The sequence below is a fragment of the Prenolepis imparis genome, unplaced genomic scaffold, assembly GCF_030444845.1.
Source record: "Prenolepis imparis isolate NDT839.2.m4 unplaced genomic scaffold, iyPreImpa1.0 SCAF_8, whole genome shotgun sequence".
In the NCBI taxonomy this organism is placed as follows: domain Eukaryota; kingdom Metazoa; phylum Arthropoda; class Insecta; order Hymenoptera; family Formicidae; genus Prenolepis; species Prenolepis imparis.
The window spans coordinates 17,281,955-17,302,424 of NW_028141166.1; the positions used below are offsets into that span (position 1 = coordinate 17,281,955).

Here is a 20,470-nt window from a genome sequence, read left to right on the forward strand (position 1 = left end):
TATATATGTACAATCGCGTGTGTCACGCGGCATCGTTACATCGTCGCGAAGTCACGCTAGGAATTCAGTCGCTCATTGCCCTCGCACGATGGATGCGAACGGTTGGAAATTGCCTCGTTGCGCGTTCACTTTCACGTGAAATTATCCTCCATTATGAGCGCGTCCTCCGAGAGGCATTAACACATCGCGAAGTCGATCCGAACGGCCGTTCGAAACCTACAGGTGTCAACTTTTCCAATTTCCGCTAAGTACTGAAGATTACTTCCTCTCCTCCTCTACAGTCGAAGGACAAAGTTATTTCTCACGAACGCGATACTTTGTTACTCCGATACTAATTCTTCGATATCGAAAGAAGACGCGAACGACCCGATAGCTGTCAGTAAGTCGTAAAAAGCTCAATTTTTCAAACTAAAATATTTATACATTTTTTAAAAATATTCTCTCTTCGTTCAACAATTCCATTCAACTTGATTGCAGCCGACGATATTTTCTTTTCATCGTGTTTAAGGATTAAGTTCTCTCTTAATTTTAGAAGTGCATGTTTCCTGATACGACCACTGAATGTTGAATTCGAGTCGAATGATATATAATTAGCCGTCATTAACTCCTTTATTTCTTCCTCCGTGAGAAGAGAATAATTATCTATTCGATGAAATCTTACATGTGAAGGAGAGGTTCGTAATAGTTTCTCTTTGACTTTGACAAGCTTTCTCAAAGCTTCCTATATATTGAATAATAAGCTCGAGATAAGAGACATATATCTAAAGCTTAGAAGAATCGGGTATCTAATGTAGATATTTGATGTGCAAATAAGTTTTACATCATTTATATAAGAGTGCTATATATATATTTAAATTTACTAAAAGAAATCAGAATAATGTTTTAACTTATTTGTTTTATTATACAATCAAAAATAAATATTGTAAAGTACAATCACAGGAACAAGATCAGGTACAGTTCAACCGCGTTTTTTTTTTACATAAATAAAAATAAAACAGTTGAATTTTTAATATAATAAATAAATAAACATGTGTTATAGATAAATCCCTATAACTATAAATCTAATTTTCGATTTACTGAGATTTTGTCTACCGATCAAGGTAGGAACCGTTGAATTTAAACGGTGTCAAGATCGTAAATTCACGCTGACCTAAGATAAAATGTGAACTATATAACTGGGCCGAGTTCCAGCGTATTTGATAAGTAGCCCACAAACCCGTGCGGTCGTATTAATTATTAAAAGCACTAAGGCGGGACTATCTGCCTTTATGCTAGTGTCTCACAGGGAGCATTACTCGAGGAGAAGGTGAGGAGAACCCTGGGGACTCGACGATGAAGTGGCCCGCAGGTGAAACCTCTCCCAATTCCCTTAATTATTAAACACGCTGTCTCGCTATTTTCTACCCTTAAAAAGTTAAGAGTCGACAATGTGCGTCTTATCGCAATCGATTAATTAATCCTCGCAAAATTAAAGTAACGTTAAATAAAATTAAAAATAATGGTGCTATATAAGCAGTTTATTTATTATGCTAAAGAATGTAAATTTTTAAAATCATCTTCAAGCATTAAAACTAGGAGATTGTTCCAGGATTGTCTTTTCGAGAATATAAATAAATTTCTCCAACATTTTTTATGTCAATTTTAAATCTATTTTGAAAACGAACAACTAGAATTTCTCAGGAGATTGGCTTTTTCAAGAATATAAATAAATTTTTATTCAAACATTTTTTATGGCGATTTCTATTTCGAAAATTTAAAACTAGGACGTTCCAGAATTACTTTTTCTTTCAACAACAATTTTCTTTATTTAGCGAAAAAGTCAATGTTAGCGAGCCTAGTAATTAATAATCAGATTAAATTTTTGTCAAGATAATGTCTATTTGTCCGTTTAAAAAAACCAATTTTCCTGTCCATTTAATGTTCGGAAATTCATTTTGCCGTAAATTTATTTTTTTTTTAATTTAATTAACTTTTTATTAATTAAAAATCTATTGGCGCCTTCACATTGAAAGTATCATGTTCACTTTAATTTAACATCAACCCTATTCTTTATACAAGGGACGTGTTTCACGCAAATAAACGGTACTATACTGCACGTGACTGAAAAATATCCTCTAATTAAACTCATCTCAATGCAAATTAGTGCGCACAGAAAATATTTATTAAAGTAATTAGTCATGCGGGGCAGTCTATATTTACGGTAGTCTCATAGCGTTGTATTATAGCACCGGTGGAAAAGGTTTTGCCGATGGCAATGGCATAGCTGGCACGTGACAGTTTTAAAACTTTGCGTTAGTCGCGTCCAGATGTACAGTGTAAAATTTCTCCGTTCTAAAAGGATCGAAATATTCTATTCACACACACACACACACACACACACACATATGTGTAGGTATACAAAAATATTCTGTATTTCGTTTAAATTTTTTCTCCTTCGAATAAAAGATAATGCAGAAATTCTTGGAACATATAATTTTTTAAATTTTTACTCGAAATTATATAATAAATACGTAATTGATTATAAAACTAATATATACCCGATCCAGAGGATATAGTTACATATAGATAGATAAATGTTTTTCTTTTTAATTGAAAGAATTTAATATCGTGTCACGCATTTAATTGTAAAAAAATACACCATTGAAACAACCTTATTTTCTTATTAAAAGCCATTAAAATATGAATTCTGTACGAATGCCATTACATTTCTTCTTACACCAAGCATTATGAACTGCATGTTTTATATCTTTCTTAGTAGAAACTCTTGTTAAAACTGTGCAATTTTCATGCTTCTAAAAAAAGCAGTTAAATAAGGAACGATTATGCAACAAGCTGTTATTTTAGCCCGCAATAAGTTCGATTATTCAATAGTTTAAATCGCACAGCAATAATACAAATTATTATCTACAATACAATTATCTGTTCTTTCCTCCGTTCGCTTCGCTATTTAAAGGCCACCGATAATAATACCGGTATGATTCATTCATAATATAGAAATGTAAAAAAGAAATATTGATAATTATTATTCATAATTTTATTTTGTTTACATTTTTTTACTAATATTTTTCGAAATATTATATATGTTTCAGTCCTATTTTGTTTGGTATAATTTAATTTTTTTAATAACATTTAAGATTTATCGTGTATAATGCACACTAGAGAAATATTAGCGATATTAATTATCGCTAATAATTTCATCATAAATTGTGTGTTTGTTTTTTTATTTCTTTTCTGTTTCTAACTTTGATTAACTTTAGCTGCTCCACTAAATTAAAAAAATACTAATTAATAAACTTTGTTCTCTCATCGATTTATTTTGTTGCAAAATGGAACATTCGTCAAAATGCGCGTATGAAGGAAACAATGAGAAGTTTATGAGCAATTAGCGTACAGAAATTAATCCGTCTGAATGAGACCGATCGTTAAATCAACTTCAAATTAATGATGCACGATTCATCTGAAAATATTATACGCTATTTCCGAGAGCTATTACTGTCGAGTGTTATCGATACTGCTGCAAGTCTTATTCACTATTTCTCATTGAAAATATACTGAGATATAATAACCCGTGTCATTTAAAGAATCTCATCGAAAAACATATATATTCGATATTTTATGTACAATGATCTCTTTTCACTCTTTAAATAAATTCATAAGGCACGATTTATTTTACAATACAGAGAATTTTAAGAGATTTGCGATTGAAAAAATCTATACATTTTAATAATAATATATTATTCTAGATAACTATAAAAGAATATAGAAGAAAGTGCAACTCTACAAGAAAACGTAGATTTGGAAAAAAATCGTGGAGCAAAATTTAATTACATAAATATTTTACACGCTGTTAAAAGTATATTATTTTTTTACATTTGCTAGATTCTCAATTCCTTAAAGATACAATAATATAAAATTTATTGCAATGATAAAATTATCGTTATCGTGTTATAGATTATTCGATCTCTGCGCAAATGCAGCGATTCGATCGCTAAATGTTGTATCGCGTAAACACGTCGAATTTTATTTAGATTTACTTCGAAATATTTTACCTTATTTCTTCGTCGCTCTGGCTATATCGCGTATCGTACAATCACTACGCTAGAGCGGATGAAAATTGAAAATCGAGTCTCACGCGGTTCAGAACGGAACTATGAGAGATGTCCCCGTTATTAAGTTTCGTTGGCGAAACGAGATATCTCGTATGATACAGCCGGGAAGAAATCGATGGTCACTCCTCTACTTCTTCTATCATGACTCATCCACGTGTTCCGTCTTACCTGACCAATCAATTTCCTGGCTGTGCACATATCGCGTATAAGGTCGGGTACGATCGCGTTGTAAGACTTCCTTTTCGTCGTCTAAGGTATCTCCGAAATATATATCCCGCCACGTTGGATCGTTTTACGATCAATTACTGCCGGCGAATTACCAGCCGGTGGCAGTCGCGCATTGGCCGATATCGGACTTAATTAACTTAATAACGATAAATAGTAGTATTTATGAATAACTCAATTATATACGAACCCCCGCGCGAACTTGCTCGTTTACATATTTCTGCGAGCTAATAATATTAATAACGAATAAATTAATGATGCGTAACGGATATTGTGCATTTGCGGCCGATGTACATTTTATTTTTATCCGTTTACGATTAATTGATTAATTCCACGGTGAAAGCGTAATCGAAATCAGGAACGCAAACAACGGTTGTGCAGTATAATTCGCTGGAAACGAAACACCTGAACCTGCCTCTCGTTTTTTTTTCGCGTTTCTTTTTGGTTGAAAAAATACAACAGAATTATTTGTGAATAGTATATTCGATTTTTTTCAAAAACAGTTATGAACTTCAATTCTTTTATTTCGCACAAATAAAAAATGATCTGGCTATTAGTTTATTTTATTTTATTTTGAACAAACTGTCAAACTGCTAACCCTCGCGATGACAGCCTCTCGATGCTATATGAACATAACGCATCAGCTGATTAAAGCGTTAATTTGCTAATTAATTTTTAAAATAATAATGTTATAAAAATTAAAATAACAATGTTTTAAATAATATATCATAATTCTTTAAACTCGATTAATATTTTTGGCAGTTATCAGCTGATTTCTGTCAAAAAATATTAATTGCAGATAAGATATAATAACGTATTATTTACAAATTACTATTTTACATTTTATAACATATTATTATTTTAAAATTTAATTAGCAAATTAATGCTTTATTAGTATTTCTTCACAGAAATCAGTTGATTAAAGGATTAATTTGCTAATTAATTTTTTAAATAAGAATATATTACAGAAATTAAAATAATGTTTTAAATCACATACGTTATAATTCTTTAAACTCGATTAATATTTTTGACAGTTATCAGCTGATTTCTATCAAAAAATATTAATCGCAGATAAGGCATTATAACGTATTATTTATAACATATTACTATTTTAAATTTTATGACATTATTTTAAAATTTAATTAAGAAATTAACACCTTATTAATATTTTTTGACAGAAATCAGCTGATTAAAACGTTAATTTGTTAATTAAATTTTAAAATAATAGTATGTAATAAAAATTATAAAATAATAATGTTTTAAATAAAATGTTATAGTGCTTAAACTCGATTAATATTTTTTGACAGTTATCAGCTGATTTTTGTCTATAAATATTCGAATTTAAAGTGTTATAACATATTATTTATTACATTATTATTTTAATTTTTATAATATATTTTTATTTTAAAATTTAATTAGCAAATTAACACTTTAATCAGTTGATTTCCGTCAAAAAATATTAATCAAGTTTAAACAAACTTTATATAAAAATATCATTCTTTTTTATATGTATAAAATCGAGGAATGGCGCGCGCGTGTTTCTTTTTGTGTTCTAGTTTATATTTATTTTTAATTTATTATACAATTTATATTTATCTTATATTCCCCCCCCCCCTTAATTAATTTTTATAATCTCTCTCTCTCCTCCCTTTTCCACTCTCTTTTTCCTTTCTGTTATATCTCTAGATTAAGAATTATAATTATTTTTTACTTCTCGCTTCCTTGAACTAACGATAGACATTTTTTCGCAGGTGCCCGACGTAGCATCGTAAGGAGGTCCGGAGGAACAACGGATGACTGCAGCGAGCACACTCGCGTCCTAATTAAAGAAATGGATACCTTAATTACGAGGCCACGTCGACGACTAGGGATACGGGCCAATTCGGCGCGTTAAATGCTCCCCCGGGGATCCACGTTCCGGCCGAGGCTCTCGCGGATCTGGGATGGCTTCTGGGAGCAAACGCGGCAGCAACATCAACGATATCGGATCAAACTCAGTTAACAAGCCCGTGTCGTCGTCGTATTGGTTGCGCAAGTAGATAGATTTTAAATCGAGTCAACCCCGCACGAGAACAACGAAGTTATCACGGCAAAATAATCCGGTGGAGCTATTAGATCGTGTATATAATGACAGCACGTGGAACGGGACGGTAGTGGACCGAGGATGCTGCGAAGAAGAAATTGAATCCTATCTTACACGTCGCCTAATCCGACACATTGCAGAGTCGTCAAAGGAATTATCTCTGCCTGACCTGATGTGAGGCCTCAACGATGTAGATACGAATTGTTACAGAGAAGATACTCTTGACCCCATCCCTTCTCGTTCAAAACTCTTCGTGTATATTGCGAATATCCGGATAGAGACAGAGAAAGAGAGGAGATATCAGTCGCGAAAAAGCACTGCCAGGCTATAAGATATAAAAATACAACGCGACACACATCGACATCGGAGGTAAACGCACCGGATGTCGCGGTCAAAGGGAACGACACGGTGAGAGAAGATTGAGAGACAGTCAGCGATTTCAAGAATGTGATGTGACAGAATTCCCCGCGAGAGGAAATCAGTATCCTTGAATAGAAGAACTGTAGAAAGATAGAGAGAAAAGAAGGACATTGACAAAGACACATTTTAACAAGTGTCCTTACGACTCCAAGTTTTCTCCTCGTCGTTGTCGTCTTTGTCGTGAAACGGCGAGATTGACCTTGTGTTATGGAATGAACCGATGCCCAGACAGGGTATCTAAGTATTCACAATCATCCCCCCCGGCACTGTTCGGTCGAGCGTTATGACCCCGATGATGCGACTGCTCCTTCTATTCGCCCTGATGGCCGTACAGTCTTCCTTGACTGTCTGCTCGGCGAGCGGCGACGGCGGACCTAACAGCCCGATCTTCAATCTGGACCACACCGCTCTGGAGAAGAACCTGGCGGCGATCTTCAACAAGGTAGCTCACAGCTCCGCGACCACGAAACGCAGCGTACCGGCGTATGACGCCCAGGTGTCGGCCAGTACGACGCTGTCGACGGTACCGTCACCGTTGACCACCAGTACGATCACCAGTACAACCTCTAGCCCATCGATACCCGCCGCCAAGTACCCGGCGGTGCCGCGGGCCACAGCCTCGCCCATCTTCCGAGATCTTCCGTCGTACGCGCCACCCTCCAGAGCACTCTTTACGCCACCCTTGCCGCCGGAGTACCTGCATCCGTTTGCCGACAAGCCCACGCTACGCGGCACCAACTCGGACGTGTACACTGGCAACAGGAGGCCGGTGCCGCCGCCCAGCCTGACACCGGCACACGAGCGAATACCCATGCGACCGCCGGATCTACCTCAGAGTCCTTCCTCCCAAGTGCCGGAAAGGCATCATGCCCACTCGAGGAAGCCGGCGAACGTGCCTGACGGTAGAGGGGAGCAAAGACCGGAGTTCGGTGAAGCCGATCGACGGAACAGCACCAATGATCCTTCGTTCGTGACCCTTCACTATCCCAGTATCTCGAGGATCTTGTCTGGCAGCAACGGCAGGAAGCAGGATATCCCCGATATATTGTTGAAGCCGCTAGCCACAAAGAGCCCACTGCCAAATATACCGCCTGCCCCGACGACCGACAAAACTACGTCAGCACCGAGCACCGTCACACCAGGCAGCACCGCAGATCCTTCGAGAATTGCCGTCACTCAGCCGACCATCTTCAACCTACCAAACACCGGCCGGCAGGACGACGACGGCTATCATCACGGGTTAAGAAACGAACACGAGGACAGTATCGAGATAGTGGACACGGAGAGGCTGCCGTATCCTCAGGCGCAGCCGCCGGCGCCGACATCGAAGCGACCGACTAACGCTGACGACGATGACGAGCGTCTGGTACCGCACGTCGACACGCATCCGCTCGAATCCACGTGGCGGATCGCCTGGTCGCTGCACGTCTACGTCGCGGCGATTATGTTCACGCTCATGGCCCTCTACTCGATCTACAAAATCGTGCGCTTCAACGAAGCAACAAATCTACTCACCCAGTCATATTTCTTGGCTGTTCACCTGCTGCTGACCACCGTCTGCACTCTGAGGTGCTTCCACCTCTTCTACGATGCTTACAATCTCGGCCACTCGTTGCCGGAACCGTTGTCCAGGGTGCTGATGTATCTGCCGGCGCCGCTCTTATCCACGGCCTTTGCTACTCTGATGCTATACCTCGCTCGGTGTTCGGAGGCGCCTTCGCTCAACAACAGTATCCTGTCTCCTACTACGCTCGTACTCTCCTCCACACTGCACGTCATGCTGTGCGTTTCCCTTCACGTGTCCACGCATGTGCTCGGTTATCAGGACGAGGCGAGAATTTTGCCGCTCATCTGTCAATGTATCTATATCGTTGTCTGTGTTACGCTGGGCCTGTGTTACATGTACGTGTATCGCGTGGTGCGCTCGCAGATCCACGTAGCTAGCAACAAGGCAGCCGGGGCGAATCACATGATGGGCGCCGATCCTACTACGGTGGCGCTTAGCACTGCCATCACCACCACCATCGCCACCGCTCTGCTGTTCATTCTCATGGGTTTCGTGCAGCTCTATGGCATCTTCGGCGTCCAGGAACGTCCGCAGCCGTATCCGTGGCTCTGGTGGGGTTGGCAGTTCTCGGTTAGATTGCTGGAGCTATGCGTCTGCGGTCTTCTCGCCTGGGTCGCCAGTCTGTCCCAGTATCCCCTGCGCGAGAAACAAATGCAGCAACACTCGGTGCACTCGGGTTTCGCGCTGTTTCCTTGTGGCAGTTCCACCTCCACGGAGAACATGGACGATGTACTCTACCCCGCCATATGTAGTACCAATCAAGCGATTCAGAATTATACCATGAGAACGGGAAAACAGGTTTACGATGACAGTTTTCCGCTGAACACTCTGCCCGAGCATTTGAACATATCAGGTAACATAAAAATATCATATATTATATATCACATACACATTTGTTACCGAGAATCTCTTTACACACACGAATTAGTTTACTTTTCACTTTTTCAATCTAAAAAAACTAATATTTTCACTATGTCTGATGTTTTGCCAATTGTTTAAGCCAGTATCAATTAATGCTTACTTCTGTGTGTTGCATATAGGTACCTTCGAGAGACATTCCATCCGCAAGTCTGGCACAATGGGGCACTTTCCTCACGAAGGTCGGGGTTCATTGAGTCGTCATGGTAATGGCATACAAACCCTAAGGAATTCTGAGACTCGCGGCAGGCATACGCCCGTACAAGGCCTACATGAACAAGTTCCGACCAGCGGCTCGACGATGCTAGTCGCCGAGGACGGCTTCGTTAGGTTCCGGAGTCTTGGCACAGAGGACGACGAGCTGTCCGATACGCAGAGCATAGTCGGCACTCACGGTAGAGGAAGCTCCCTCGCCGGTAGCGTCAGGTACAACGCGAGGCATTCGACGGTACAACATCAGCATCCCCATCACCAGCACTCGCTGCAACATTCGCATCCGAGTCAGCATCAACAAACTCACCATCAGCTTTACAACAACACGTAAAGGCTGTGCCAATGCGATGACTAAAACGTGATTTTCGTTGATTCGGTAAGGATAATAGAAAGTAAATTTACAATATTCTTTTTAATGATTCATTGTATATACCGTATTTTTATCTGATGCATTTTTTTATTATATTTATTTGATATCTATTTATCTCGTTATGATTCTAATGTAATTTTAATTGTATTGTTGCAGACGAACGAGATCGTCGTCAATGAAATATATAGGATATATATTGACATGAATCGCGGGAATCGTCGCTCTCGCAAACTTCGGTCTAAACTCGAAAACTAATTTTATCTCATACTCTATGTAAGATATGTCCTGTGTATAGACAACCTAATTGCCATTCTCGCTCTCCCGCTTCGCATCGACGTCCGAGCCAAGCCTCTGCCGTACGATACCTCTATACATATTTATTTTGATCTTCGATAAGCGAGTAAAAGTATACGGCGAACTCGTTTGGGGTTCCTCTACCTGTATGTGGGTAGTTCAGGGTATATCGAAACTTGATCTTATATTAGGCACTTGGTACTTATTAAGATTCATGTGATTGAAGAAAAAAAAAAAATAAAGAAATAATGTGTCTCACTGAAGTATCTAGGGAAACGCGCTTCTCTCTCGGTTTTACGTTCACTGTTAGTACCGAAGATGGGCTGTGGAACGATATTGGAAAAAAAAACACAAGTGATTTTAAATCAGTTTCTTAACATTGCTGCATTACAATGTTAATGATGTGTTTTAGCAAATGTATTACTAATTATTCACTATCGCGTGACTAGAAAAGACTTTGACGTTTAAACGTTGTACTGTCCCGACAATTTTTACAACCGTACAGGCTCCATTGTTTTACATAGTCGTATATACGTTAAAGCTCTCTGAATAATCACTTTTAATTAATTTATGGTACTTATTGTTATTTTTTTTTTGTATGAAACTTCTCAAGTAAATTCGATATAAAATCAGCTTTGCGACCAACAGGAGGTATATTTTTTACAAAAGAAAAATTGCACGCGAGGTCCAAACACAACTGGAGAAAACAATTGCGATTCTCATTCAGGTATTCCGAGATTAGGATGTGATTGTGTCAAGCTGAAAGCGATGTTTGTACAGTCGATGATAATTTATCACTCAGTCCAATTGTACGATTTAGTTAGCGGCTAAGACACTAGATTAAGAATTGCGGGTTATACGTTAAGTTTAGTCATTAAGAGAGAGAGAGAGAGAGAGAGAGAGAGAGAGAGAGAGAGAGAGAGAGAGAGAGAGAGAGAGAGAGAGAGAGAGAGAGAGAGAGAGAGAGAGAGAGAGAGAGAGAGAGAGAGAGAGAGAGAGAGTTAGACGAGTCGCGACTAATGTCAACAGATTTACATTTAATAAATCGAAAGGGAATAAGAAGGAAGACATAAAAGAATACTATTACCGATGTAGAATAGATGACATAAGTGCGATTTAACGTCACACATACACAGGCCAGCATTTTACTTTATTTCTCAGATTCTAAGGTACAAAATAGTACTTTTTACCTTTCACTCCGTATATCGATAGGTTTAAGCGGTCGCAGTGTATATGTTTATATATGGACATTGTAAATAAGGTATACGGGCTCGTCGTGAACGCGCGAATCTACTGTTATAATGGAATCCGGTTAGATTCCGTTTGACGCGTTGAAACTCACAACTCTCGGTTGTAAATGCACACAAGACTTGTATTTTAATTTATCTCAGAAGTTGTATTTATTATGTGAAACATTCCACAACAAGTGATCAGTATGAATGCGCGATCGATTTGTGTGGGATTTTATTGCAATTATAAATTTATCTAGGCGCTAAAACGAAACGGAACAAATGTAAATAAAAGCTTTTTTGCGAAAAGAAAGTTTATACGTTTATCTTATCTTTCGAACGTTAATTTCAACCGTTTATGCGCATCAAACGTACATCTATATAAAAAAAATATCGTTTTTATACTTTTATAACAAATGAACTTTTAGTTGAAATCGTTTTTACAGATTGTTGTTTGCGATATTATTAATTTATCTGCATAGCATCATTTAGACAAATTTTACAAGAATGCTGTTTAGAATCCACACATACTGTGCAAAAGGTTCCGAATTTAGGTTTCCTAAACAAATTTTATATTGTAATATATAAATATAATCTCGTGTCAACACATATGTATATTATAATTTTGTTTTATTTTACATTTCATTCCTTTCATTTTATTTTTTGTTTCCTATTTTCATTCTTTATTTTAATTTCTATTTTATATTATATATATGTATGTAAAACACTGGATAACGAGAGTGTGATGTTGCATAAATTATTTTCATTTTTTAATTTCAGAAATCAGAATTAGAATTTAATTCTAATTGCTATTTTGTAAAAACTTAATATTTTGACGATAAAAATTTAACAAATAATTTTAATTAATTAAACAAAAGTGATAACAAATTATTAATAAAGATTAAAAGTACTAATCAATAAAAGAACTAAAAGTTTTATTTCGATGAATTGTGTATTAAATCAGCAGAATTCTTATTTGCAACGAATGATAAATATTACAAATACACATCTCTAATTTGCTCTGTCTAACGGTCTACATATTTTATCACTCTGATAAAGCACATACTTTAAAAGATAAGTTATATAAACCACACTCGCTTCATCACTTGCTCATTTAGTTGATGTTAATGGATTTGTTACTAGTTCATCGTTTTAGAATATTCATTGCGATAATTCGCGCATATTTCTATCGACATATAAATATATATTAATAAATTTCTCATCAACAAAACCGTTTGTAATATTGAAAATTATGAGTCAAAACAAAAGATGCATCAACTTGAATGAAATAAATAACAAGTTTACAGAAGAAGTGTTAACAAACATCCTTTTTAAGGCATGTAACAAAAAAGAAGTGCAACTGACAGATTGGAATTTTAATGAGGGATCTGCTAAAGGCGACAATTATTTGTCAAATATTTATAAGGGCAAAGTGAATGGTATCGTCAATAATAATCCAAGGCAACATGTGCAAGTGAATATTATTGTGAAGTCAATGCCAAAAAATCCTGGTACAAGAAAGACTCTCAGATGCGCAGACTTTTTCCGTAATGAAATTGCTTTTTATACAGAAGTAAGACTATAAACATAGACACTTTCTTCTCTCTTTTTTTCTTGTATTTATACAAACGGATACATTATTTATTTGGAAGAATTTATCTGATCTACTTGTGTAAAATAAAACATTTTATTATTCATCTATTCCACAGATTGTCCCTAAATTTGAAAACTTTTTAGCGGATAAGAAACAGAATGATTTCTTATGTATACCACGTCACATAATCTCTTTCACGGATGACGAAAACGATTTTCTGGTCTTAGAAGATGCTTCTTGTTTAGGATTTTCTACTGCATCGCGACACAATTGTCTAGACTGGACAGAATGTACAGCAATCTTGAAGACACTGGCTAAATTTCATGCAATTTCATTCGCGTACAAAGATCAAAAGAAAGAAGAGTTTATAGAAATTACAGATTCTTTAAAAGAAACCTTCTTCGGCAGTAATCATTGGGAGTGGTACAAAAATTATTACGTAAGTAATGCAAAGTATTGAAATTTATTTCAAATCTTGTCAAAGTTTCTTTCTAATGATATAAAATTACTTTTTTTCCAGAAAAAGTCACAAGACGTAACTAAACATGCAATAGCTACCGAATATCCCAATAGCGAAGCTGAGAAAAAGTACAATTCTTACAAATTCGGTGCTCTCTTCACCAAGTGCAGAGAATTATGCGAGAGAAGATACGCACCCACGTCTATTATAATCGAGGGTGATTGTTGGGCTCCAAATTTTTTAATCCGAGATGTTGGAGAAAATCAAAAGGAAGCATTAATACTCGACTTTCAAATTGCACGTTGTGCCAGTCCTATCTTGGATTTATCGTTCCTAATTTATTCTTGTACTCTAAAGTCATTTCGTGATCAGTACTTTGATGATATATTAAAAATTTATCATTCAGAATTGAGCAATGCTATTAAATTACTTGGATCCGATCCAGACAAAATTTATCCATTAGATTTATTTATGCAGGAGGTAAAATATCATTTTAGAACAATTGTTTCTTTAAGATAAATAAAGATGGTTAATGTTTATATTAATTTCAGGTAAAGGAGCAATTTATTTTTGGTGTATTTACTTCGCTTGAAGCTATTCCATTAGGTTTAATGGAGGTATCTGAATCATTCAGCATAGATACTGCTATTCAGGGTAATGAGGCAGTAGATATCGGTGAAGTAGTATCATTACCTCATATTGCAACAGCAAGTGGAAGACAAAGATTAGCAGATGTGATAGTACATGCTTTTGAAAAAGGATATATATAATATATAATAATATATAAGATATGTATAATATAAACTTGTATAAAGTTATTTTAAATTATTTGTTAAAATATAACAGTTGATTAAAATAAAACATAAAAAATATAATAAAATAAGAAAGTTATAAAACTCTTTTTAGAATTATATGTAAAAATAAATATTAACAATATTATGAATAGAAACTGACTTGTAACAGAATACAGTGATCAAAACCAACTTCGTCCAACAGTAATATAGTCAATTCCTTAAAATAAGGTCGATAATAGATATCAGGTACAATAAGCATTAGTGTTTCAAATCTCTCAAAGGAATATTCAGCTTTTCAGTACATATTCCTCTATTGTTTTTGAATCTGCCTTGATGGCTATTAAACTACTGTCTGGATCTGCAAATATATTAAGTTCCCCTCTTTTATAGAGAACATTAAAATTAGATTCTTCTCTGAATCTAGTGACAAAATACCAACAACTATGTCATGATTTTGTCCATTTCATGTTGCATAAAGAAGAGATTTCTGGATTGGATCTGATTAAAGACTGCTATTGGTGGAGCTGCATACTTTTGACTTCCGATTATAAACAGGATTGTAAAATATGCGATACTTGCAGCCAACTCTTCCATTGCTTGTTCAACTCCTTCATCTATAAAAAAACAATGTTGATAAGAAAATCCTCTCACTATATCACTTGTATTTTATACTTACAAATAATTATCTCCTTGTATATATTTTTAATAATAAAAAGTATGTAATTACTTTTGCTTCCTGATAAACTGGCATTCTCTCATAATATAATGTTACAATAATAATTAAAATCGCTTTGTTTTGAATTTATTCCTTCTCCTTTTATTGTTAATTTTTTTGTGTGTGAGATACAGTATTTCTCTCTCTCTCTCTCTCTCTCTCTCTCTCTCTCTCTCTCTCTCTCTCTCTCTCTATTTCGGTATTTTATTTCAATTTTCGTAAAAACTTTCAAACATTATCAACGATAGTTCACATCATGACTAAGTATTTTAATAATTGTTAATGACAATGTTCATAATGATACACTGTATTTTTTATTATTGTGAATTTTTAATCTGTAAAAATTATTTAGCAAAACAGGTTATGTTTCCTATATAGATCTACAGGAAACATAACCTATTACGTGTTTTTTGCAGTAATAACAGATATGCATTTATATGAAAGACAATTAATAAAATGAATGTTTTTCTTCTTGGCGAGAACAAATCTTAATCGATCGACACAGAATATTTTCAACGTGAAATGTGCTATATCAAGCTTTGTTGTCAAAAAAATTAAATTCTTGCAATGATAAAGATTTTATCGTAAATTATAGATTGTCTTATCACAAGTGCAAACGAGAGAGAATTAAATCATGCTCGATAAGATAACATTTATATAAATCATTGATTCAATTTTATCTTACTTATTATTTTATTGTCACTCTCTCAATTATGTCACAGTTATTACTTTACTGAAAAATATTTGTCGTAAACATAAATTATAATAAGTGAATTAATATATAAATGCAAATAAATTAATACAAATTAGAGATCTTTGTCACAAATATTATATTAAGCTCTAAAAATATCACTGTTTCTTAAAAGAATTTATTATATAAATTTCATATCAAATATAGTTTTATAAAATTATTTAGAAACAATCATGAGTGAAAATAAAAATCGCATCAGTTTGAATGAAGTGAGTGACAAGTTTACGGAAGAGATGCTGACAGACATTCTCAGTAAAGTTTATAATGGAAAAAAAGTGCAACTAACAGATTGGGATTTTGGCGAAGGATTTGCCAAAGGTGACAGCTATTTGTCGACAGTCAATAAGGGTAAATTATATGGTATTGTAGATGAGGACCCACAGCAACATGTGCAAGTTAATTTTGTCGTGAAATCCATTCCAAAGAACATCGGTAGAAGAAAGACTTTTAGAAGTGCAGACTTTTTCCATAATGAAATCTTATTTTACACACAGGTAAGAATATATAAAACTCTTTCCTTTCATATAGTAGAGAATTATGTATATTGTTAAAAAAAAATAGTACCAACTGTTAAGGAATAAACATTAATCTCAAACAATAATTTTACAGATTGTCCCAAAATTTGAAAAATTCTTAGCAGATAAAGGACAAAGCAATCTATTGTGCATACCGCGCCACTTGGTTTCTTATACAGATGGTGAAAATGATTTTATTGTTTTGGAGGATGTCTCTCCCTTAGGATTTGGACCTGCATCCAGACAAAACTGCATGGATTGGGAGGAATGTACAGTGATTTTAAAAACGTTAGCGAAATTTCATGCAATCTCGTTTGCATATAAAGACCAAAAGAAAGAAGAATTTATAAAACTTGCGAGTCATTTAACTGAAACCTACTTTGGTAATCATAACTGGAACTGGTACAAAAGATTTCATGTAAGTAACATTATGTGGTATATGTTAATTATGTAATTTAATTATTATTAAAGCAGGTTTTTTTTATATAGAAAAAGCTAGTGGATATAGCTAAACATGCATTAGCTACAGAATATCCAAACAGTAAAGCTGAGAAGCAATTCAATTCCTATGAGTTTGGTAAACTCTATCACAAATGCACAGAATTTTGTGAGAAAAGAGATGCCCCTACATCTGTTATAACTGAGGGTGATTGTTGGCCACCAAATTTTCTCGTCAGAGACATCGGACAAAATCAAAAGGAAGCGTTAATGCTTGATTTTCAACTTACACGTTGTGTTAGTCCTATCTTGGATTTATCATTCTTAGTTTATTCGTGTACTCTAAAGTCATTTCGTGATCAATATTTCCATAATATATTAAAAACTTATCATTCCGAATTGAGCAATGCTATTAAATCTCTTGGATCTGATCCAGAAAAAATTTATCCATGGGATTTATTTATGAAAGAGGTAAAATATCTATTTTGTTAAATTAGTATTAAAATTTTAAGTAAAAAAAAGAGATGATACACTAATTGATATAAATTATAGGTGAAGGATTACTTTATGTTTGGGGTAGTATTCGCGCTTGAATCAATTTCATTTTGTCTACTGGATCCATCTCAATCATTTGATTTAGATGCCATTATTAAGAACGACGAGATAGTTGATATTTCTGATGTATGGACAGTGTCTAATATTAAAACATCAACTGGAAGACAAAGATTGGCAGATGTAATAGTTCATGCTGTTGAGAATGGATATGTATAATATATTTTAAATTTATATAAAATTATATGGATAAATAGTATTCATTAATATAATAAAAGTATTATCTAATTTTGATTTTCTATACTTGATTTTATTGAAAGTAACAAAAATTTATCAAGTTTCTACAAAAATTAAAAAAAGTTTCTACGTCAGAAATCGGTATGTATAAAAACTAAAAAATTGAAATCCGCGCATTTTATAGAGTTGAGAATGCTAGTGGGGAGATAGATGACAAGGAATAGACACATTTGTATAGCCTTTCGACTACTTGCCCCAATTTATTCTCTCTTCTCTATATGTGAATATAGATAATAATTCTCAAAGACTTCTAAGTTCATATAATGGAAAATGCCACTCAACAGTATTACTTAGCAAGTGTACGCGCAAAGTTGTTTGTGTGAAAATTATGTGTTCTTTTTCTTTTGCAGTAATCACAGGTATGAGATATGCATTTAAGTATGAAAAACAATTAATAAGATAAGCGTTTTTCTTCTTGAAGAAAAGATCTCTCATTCGATGTACAGAGAACTGTTTTACACAATTTTCAACGTGAAATGTGTTATATCAAAAAATCAAATTTCCGCAAATGATAAAGACATAAATTATAGATGCCTTATCAGAAGTCAAACGAAAATTAAATCATGTTCAACAAGATAACAGTTATATAAACGATAGCACAATTTTATCTTACTTATTATTATTTCATTGTGACTCTCTCAGTTATGTCCATTAACTTACTGAATGATATTTGTCACAAATATTTATTAATATAAATACATTATTTAATAAGATCTTTGTAACATAAATATAATACATTCAATCCTAAAAATATCAGTATTTCTCAAAAGTATTATTATATAAGTGTCATATCAAATATAAATTTTTTTTTATAAAAGTAAAAAATTATGAGTCAAAATAAAAATCGTATCAATTTAAATGAAGTGAGTGACAAGTTCACGGAAGAGGTGCTGAGAGACATACTCTGTAAAATTTATAATGGAAGAAAAGTGCAACTGACAGATTGGGATTTTGGCGAAGGATTTGCCAAAGGTGATAGCTATCTGTCGACTGTCAATAAGGGTAAATTATATGGTATTGTAGATGAGGACCCACAGCAACATGTGCTAGTTAATTTTGTCGTAAAGTCTATTCCAAAGAACATCGGTAGAAGAAAGACTTTTAGAAGTGCAGAATTTTTCCATAATGAAATCTTATTTTATACACAGGTAAGAATATATAAATTTTTTTTTCATATAATAGAGAATATGTATATTGTTAACAAAAAAATAGTACTAACTATCAATGACTAAACACTTATTTTAAACCATTATAACTTTACAGATTGTCCCAAAATTTGAAAAATTCATAGCTGAGAAAGGACAAAGCAATCTATTGTGCATACCACGTCACTTGGTTTCTTATACAGATGGAGAAAATGATTTTATTGTCTTGGAGGATGTCTCTCCCTTAGGATTTGGACCTGCATCCAGACAAAACTGCATGGATTGGGAGGATTATACAGTGATTTTAAAAACGTTAGCGAAATTTCATGCAATCTCGTTTGCATATAGAGACCAGAAGAAAGAAGAATATATAAAACTTGCAAATAATTTAACCGAAACCTTTTTTGACAATCGTATCTGGAATTGCTGGTACCAAAGGTTTCATGTAAGTAATATTACATTGTATATTTAATGTAATTATTATTATACTATGTAATTTAATGATTATTAAAGTATTTTTTTTATAGAAAAAGGTACTAGATATAGCTAAACATGCGTTAGCTGCCGAATATCCAAACAGTAAAGCTGAAAAACAATTCAATTCCTATGAATTTGGTGAATTATATCACAAGTGTGCAAATCTCTGTGAAAGAAGAGATACTCCTACGTCAGCTATAACTGGAGGTGATTGTTGGGCTCCAAATTTTCTCGTCCGAGACATCGGACAAAATCAGAAAGAAGCGTTAATGCTTGATTTTCAACTTGCGCGTTGCATTAGTCCTATCGCGGACTTATCGTTCTTAGTTTATTCGTGTACTCTAAAGTCACTTCGTGATCAATATTTCGATGATATATTGAAAACTTATCATTCCGAATTAAGCAATGCTATTAAATCTCTTGGATCTGATCCAGAAAAAATTTATCCATGGGATTTATTTATGAAAGAGGTAAAATGTCTATTTTGTTTTAAAAATTTTAAGTATAAAAAGAAAAAAAGTGATGTATTAATCGATATAAATTGCAGGTGAAGGAATATTTTATTATTGGGTTTGTATTCGCACTTGAATCAATTCCACTTTGTTTACTGGATCCATCTCAAGCATTCGATTTAGATGCTATTATTAAGACCAATGATGCAGTTGATATTTCTGATGTATGGACAGTGTCTAATATTAAAACATCAACTGGAAGACAAAGATTGGCAGATTTAATAGTTCATGCTGTTGAAAAAGGATATATATGATATATTTTAAATTTGTATAAAATTATATGGATAAATAGTGTTCGTCAATACTGTAAAAGTATTATTGTAGTGAGTAGTTTTGATTTTCTATACTTGATTTTATTGAAAGTAATAAAAATTTATCAAATATCTATATATAACAATTTCCAAAAAATCTTTTGAAAACATGAATTAATTCACTTGATAGTATATTTTCTTTAGAATAATTTTTTTATATATTTTTCCTATCTATTTTAAACTTGGCGAAAATTGTATTATAATTAATAAACACACAGTTATTTGGAAAATAGTATTTGTAATGTATTTAAATTTTTATCAATAGATTTTTTGTTGTCTTTTAAATCTTTCCTTAATGAGAAGAATTATCGTTTGTCATATATGTTTCCAATCTTTTATATATATATATATATTGTATATATATAATAAATTTTTTAATTACATATAAGTTTATTTGAAATTAAACGAAAAATAAGATTTTATCATCTATTTGCTATTTTTCTTATTTAATACCGATAAAGTTGATAGTATATTTTCTACG

General features: G+C 34.0%; 4 protein-coding genes and 1 long non-coding RNA gene across 8 annotated transcripts in view; 4 read left to right on the top strand and 1 right to left on the bottom strand.

The window, feature by feature from the left end:
* The window catches only part of LOC145939980 (uncharacterized), a 131,360-nt gene extending 120,185 nt beyond the window's left edge, over positions 1-11,175 (top strand). Inside the window, exons 5-7 of the mRNA XM_083044703.1 lie at positions 6,086-9,257; positions 9,445-9,911; positions 10,062-11,175. Coding sequence (XP_082900829.1) covers positions 7,121-9,257; positions 9,445-9,866 — 2,559 coding nt within the window. The 5' untranslated portion in view covers positions 6,086-7,120 and the 3' untranslated portion in view covers positions 9,867-9,911; positions 10,062-11,175. The remainder of the gene's footprint in view (positions 1-6,085; positions 9,258-9,444; positions 9,912-10,061) is intronic.
* A 1,317-nt stretch (positions 11,176-12,492) lies between these two features.
* On the top strand, positions 12,493-14,438 carry LOC145939478 (uncharacterized). Its single transcript, XM_083043809.1, has 4 exons — positions 12,493-13,001; positions 13,138-13,461; positions 13,543-13,962; positions 14,034-14,438. The coding sequence occupies exons 1-4, from the start codon at positions 12,681-12,683 to the stop codon at positions 14,250-14,252; spliced, it is 1,284 nt and encodes a 427-aa protein (XP_082899935.1). The 5' UTR covers positions 12,493-12,680; the 3' UTR covers positions 14,253-14,438.
* LOC145939479 (uncharacterized) lies at positions 14,099-15,400 on the bottom strand. Of its 2 annotated transcripts, XR_014425828.1 has the most exons (4): positions 14,953-15,400; positions 14,716-14,890; positions 14,437-14,634; positions 14,099-14,229 (listed from the first exon to the last, which is right to left on the bottom strand). It is a non-coding gene; the product is annotated as an uncharacterized LOC145939479 (long non-coding RNA). The 2 variants fall into 2 exon arrangements; XR_014425827.1 differs by having other exon boundaries at positions 14,437-14,890.
* Positions 15,401-15,411: 11 nt separating this feature from the next.
* Positions 15,412-18,140, top strand: LOC145939476 (uncharacterized). Of its 3 annotated transcripts, none has more exons than XM_083043806.1 (5): positions 15,412-15,515; positions 15,908-16,236; positions 16,352-16,675; positions 16,747-17,166; positions 17,248-17,546. In XM_083043806.1, exons 2-5 carry the CDS (start codon positions 15,916-15,918, stop codon positions 17,464-17,466), a joined length of 1,284 nt encoding a protein of 427 aa, XP_082899932.1. In that variant the 5' UTR covers positions 15,412-15,515; positions 15,908-15,915; the 3' UTR covers positions 17,467-17,546. The 3 variants fall into 3 exon arrangements, with proteins under 3 accessions (XP_082899932.1, XP_082899933.1, XP_082899934.1); XM_083043807.1 differs by lacking the exon at positions 15,412-15,515 and adding an exon at positions 17,669-18,140 and having other exon boundaries at positions 15,592-16,236; positions 17,248-17,460; XM_083043808.1 differs by lacking the exon at positions 15,412-15,515 and adding an exon at positions 17,669-18,140 and having other exon boundaries at positions 15,592-16,236; positions 17,248-17,430.
* Positions 18,141-18,193: 53 nt separating this feature from the next.
* Positions 18,194-20,229, top strand: LOC145939475 (uncharacterized). The gene is made up of 4 exons (XM_083043805.1): positions 18,194-18,692; positions 18,808-19,134; positions 19,217-19,636; positions 19,714-20,229. Exons 1-4 carry the CDS (start codon positions 18,372-18,374, stop codon positions 19,930-19,932), a joined length of 1,287 nt encoding a protein of 428 aa, XP_082899931.1. The 5' UTR covers positions 18,194-18,371; the 3' UTR covers positions 19,933-20,229.
* Positions 20,230-20,470: the final 241 nt, after the last annotated feature.

Coding starts and splice junctions, on each gene's coding strand:
- LOC145939478 (XM_083043809.1), top strand. CDS start 12,681: ATGAGTCAAAACAAAAGATGCATCAACTTGAATGAAATAAATAACAAG. Junction 13,002..13,137: donor AAATTGCTTTTTATACAGAA/GTAAGACTATAA, acceptor TCTATTCCACAG/ATTGTCCCTAAATTTGAAAA. Junction 13,963..14,033: donor TAGATTTATTTATGCAGGAG/GTAAAATATCAT, acceptor TATTAATTTCAG/GTAAAGGAGCAATTTATTTT.
- LOC145939476 (XM_083043806.1), top strand. CDS start 15,916: ATGAGTGAAAATAAAAATCGCATCAGTTTGAATGAAGTGAGTGACAAG. Junction 16,676..16,746: donor ACTGGTACAAAAGATTTCAT/GTAAGTAACATT, acceptor TTTTTTATATAG/AAAAAGCTAGTGGATATAGC. Junction 17,167..17,247: donor GGGATTTATTTATGAAAGAG/GTAAAATATCTA, acceptor TATAAATTATAG/GTGAAGGATTACTTTATGTT.
- LOC145939475 (XM_083043805.1), top strand. CDS start 18,372: ATGAGTCAAAATAAAAATCGTATCAATTTAAATGAAGTGAGTGACAAG. Junction 19,135..19,216: donor GCTGGTACCAAAGGTTTCAT/GTAAGTAATATT, acceptor TTTTTTTTATAG/AAAAAGGTACTAGATATAGC. Junction 19,637..19,713: donor GGGATTTATTTATGAAAGAG/GTAAAATGTCTA, acceptor TATAAATTGCAG/GTGAAGGAATATTTTATTAT.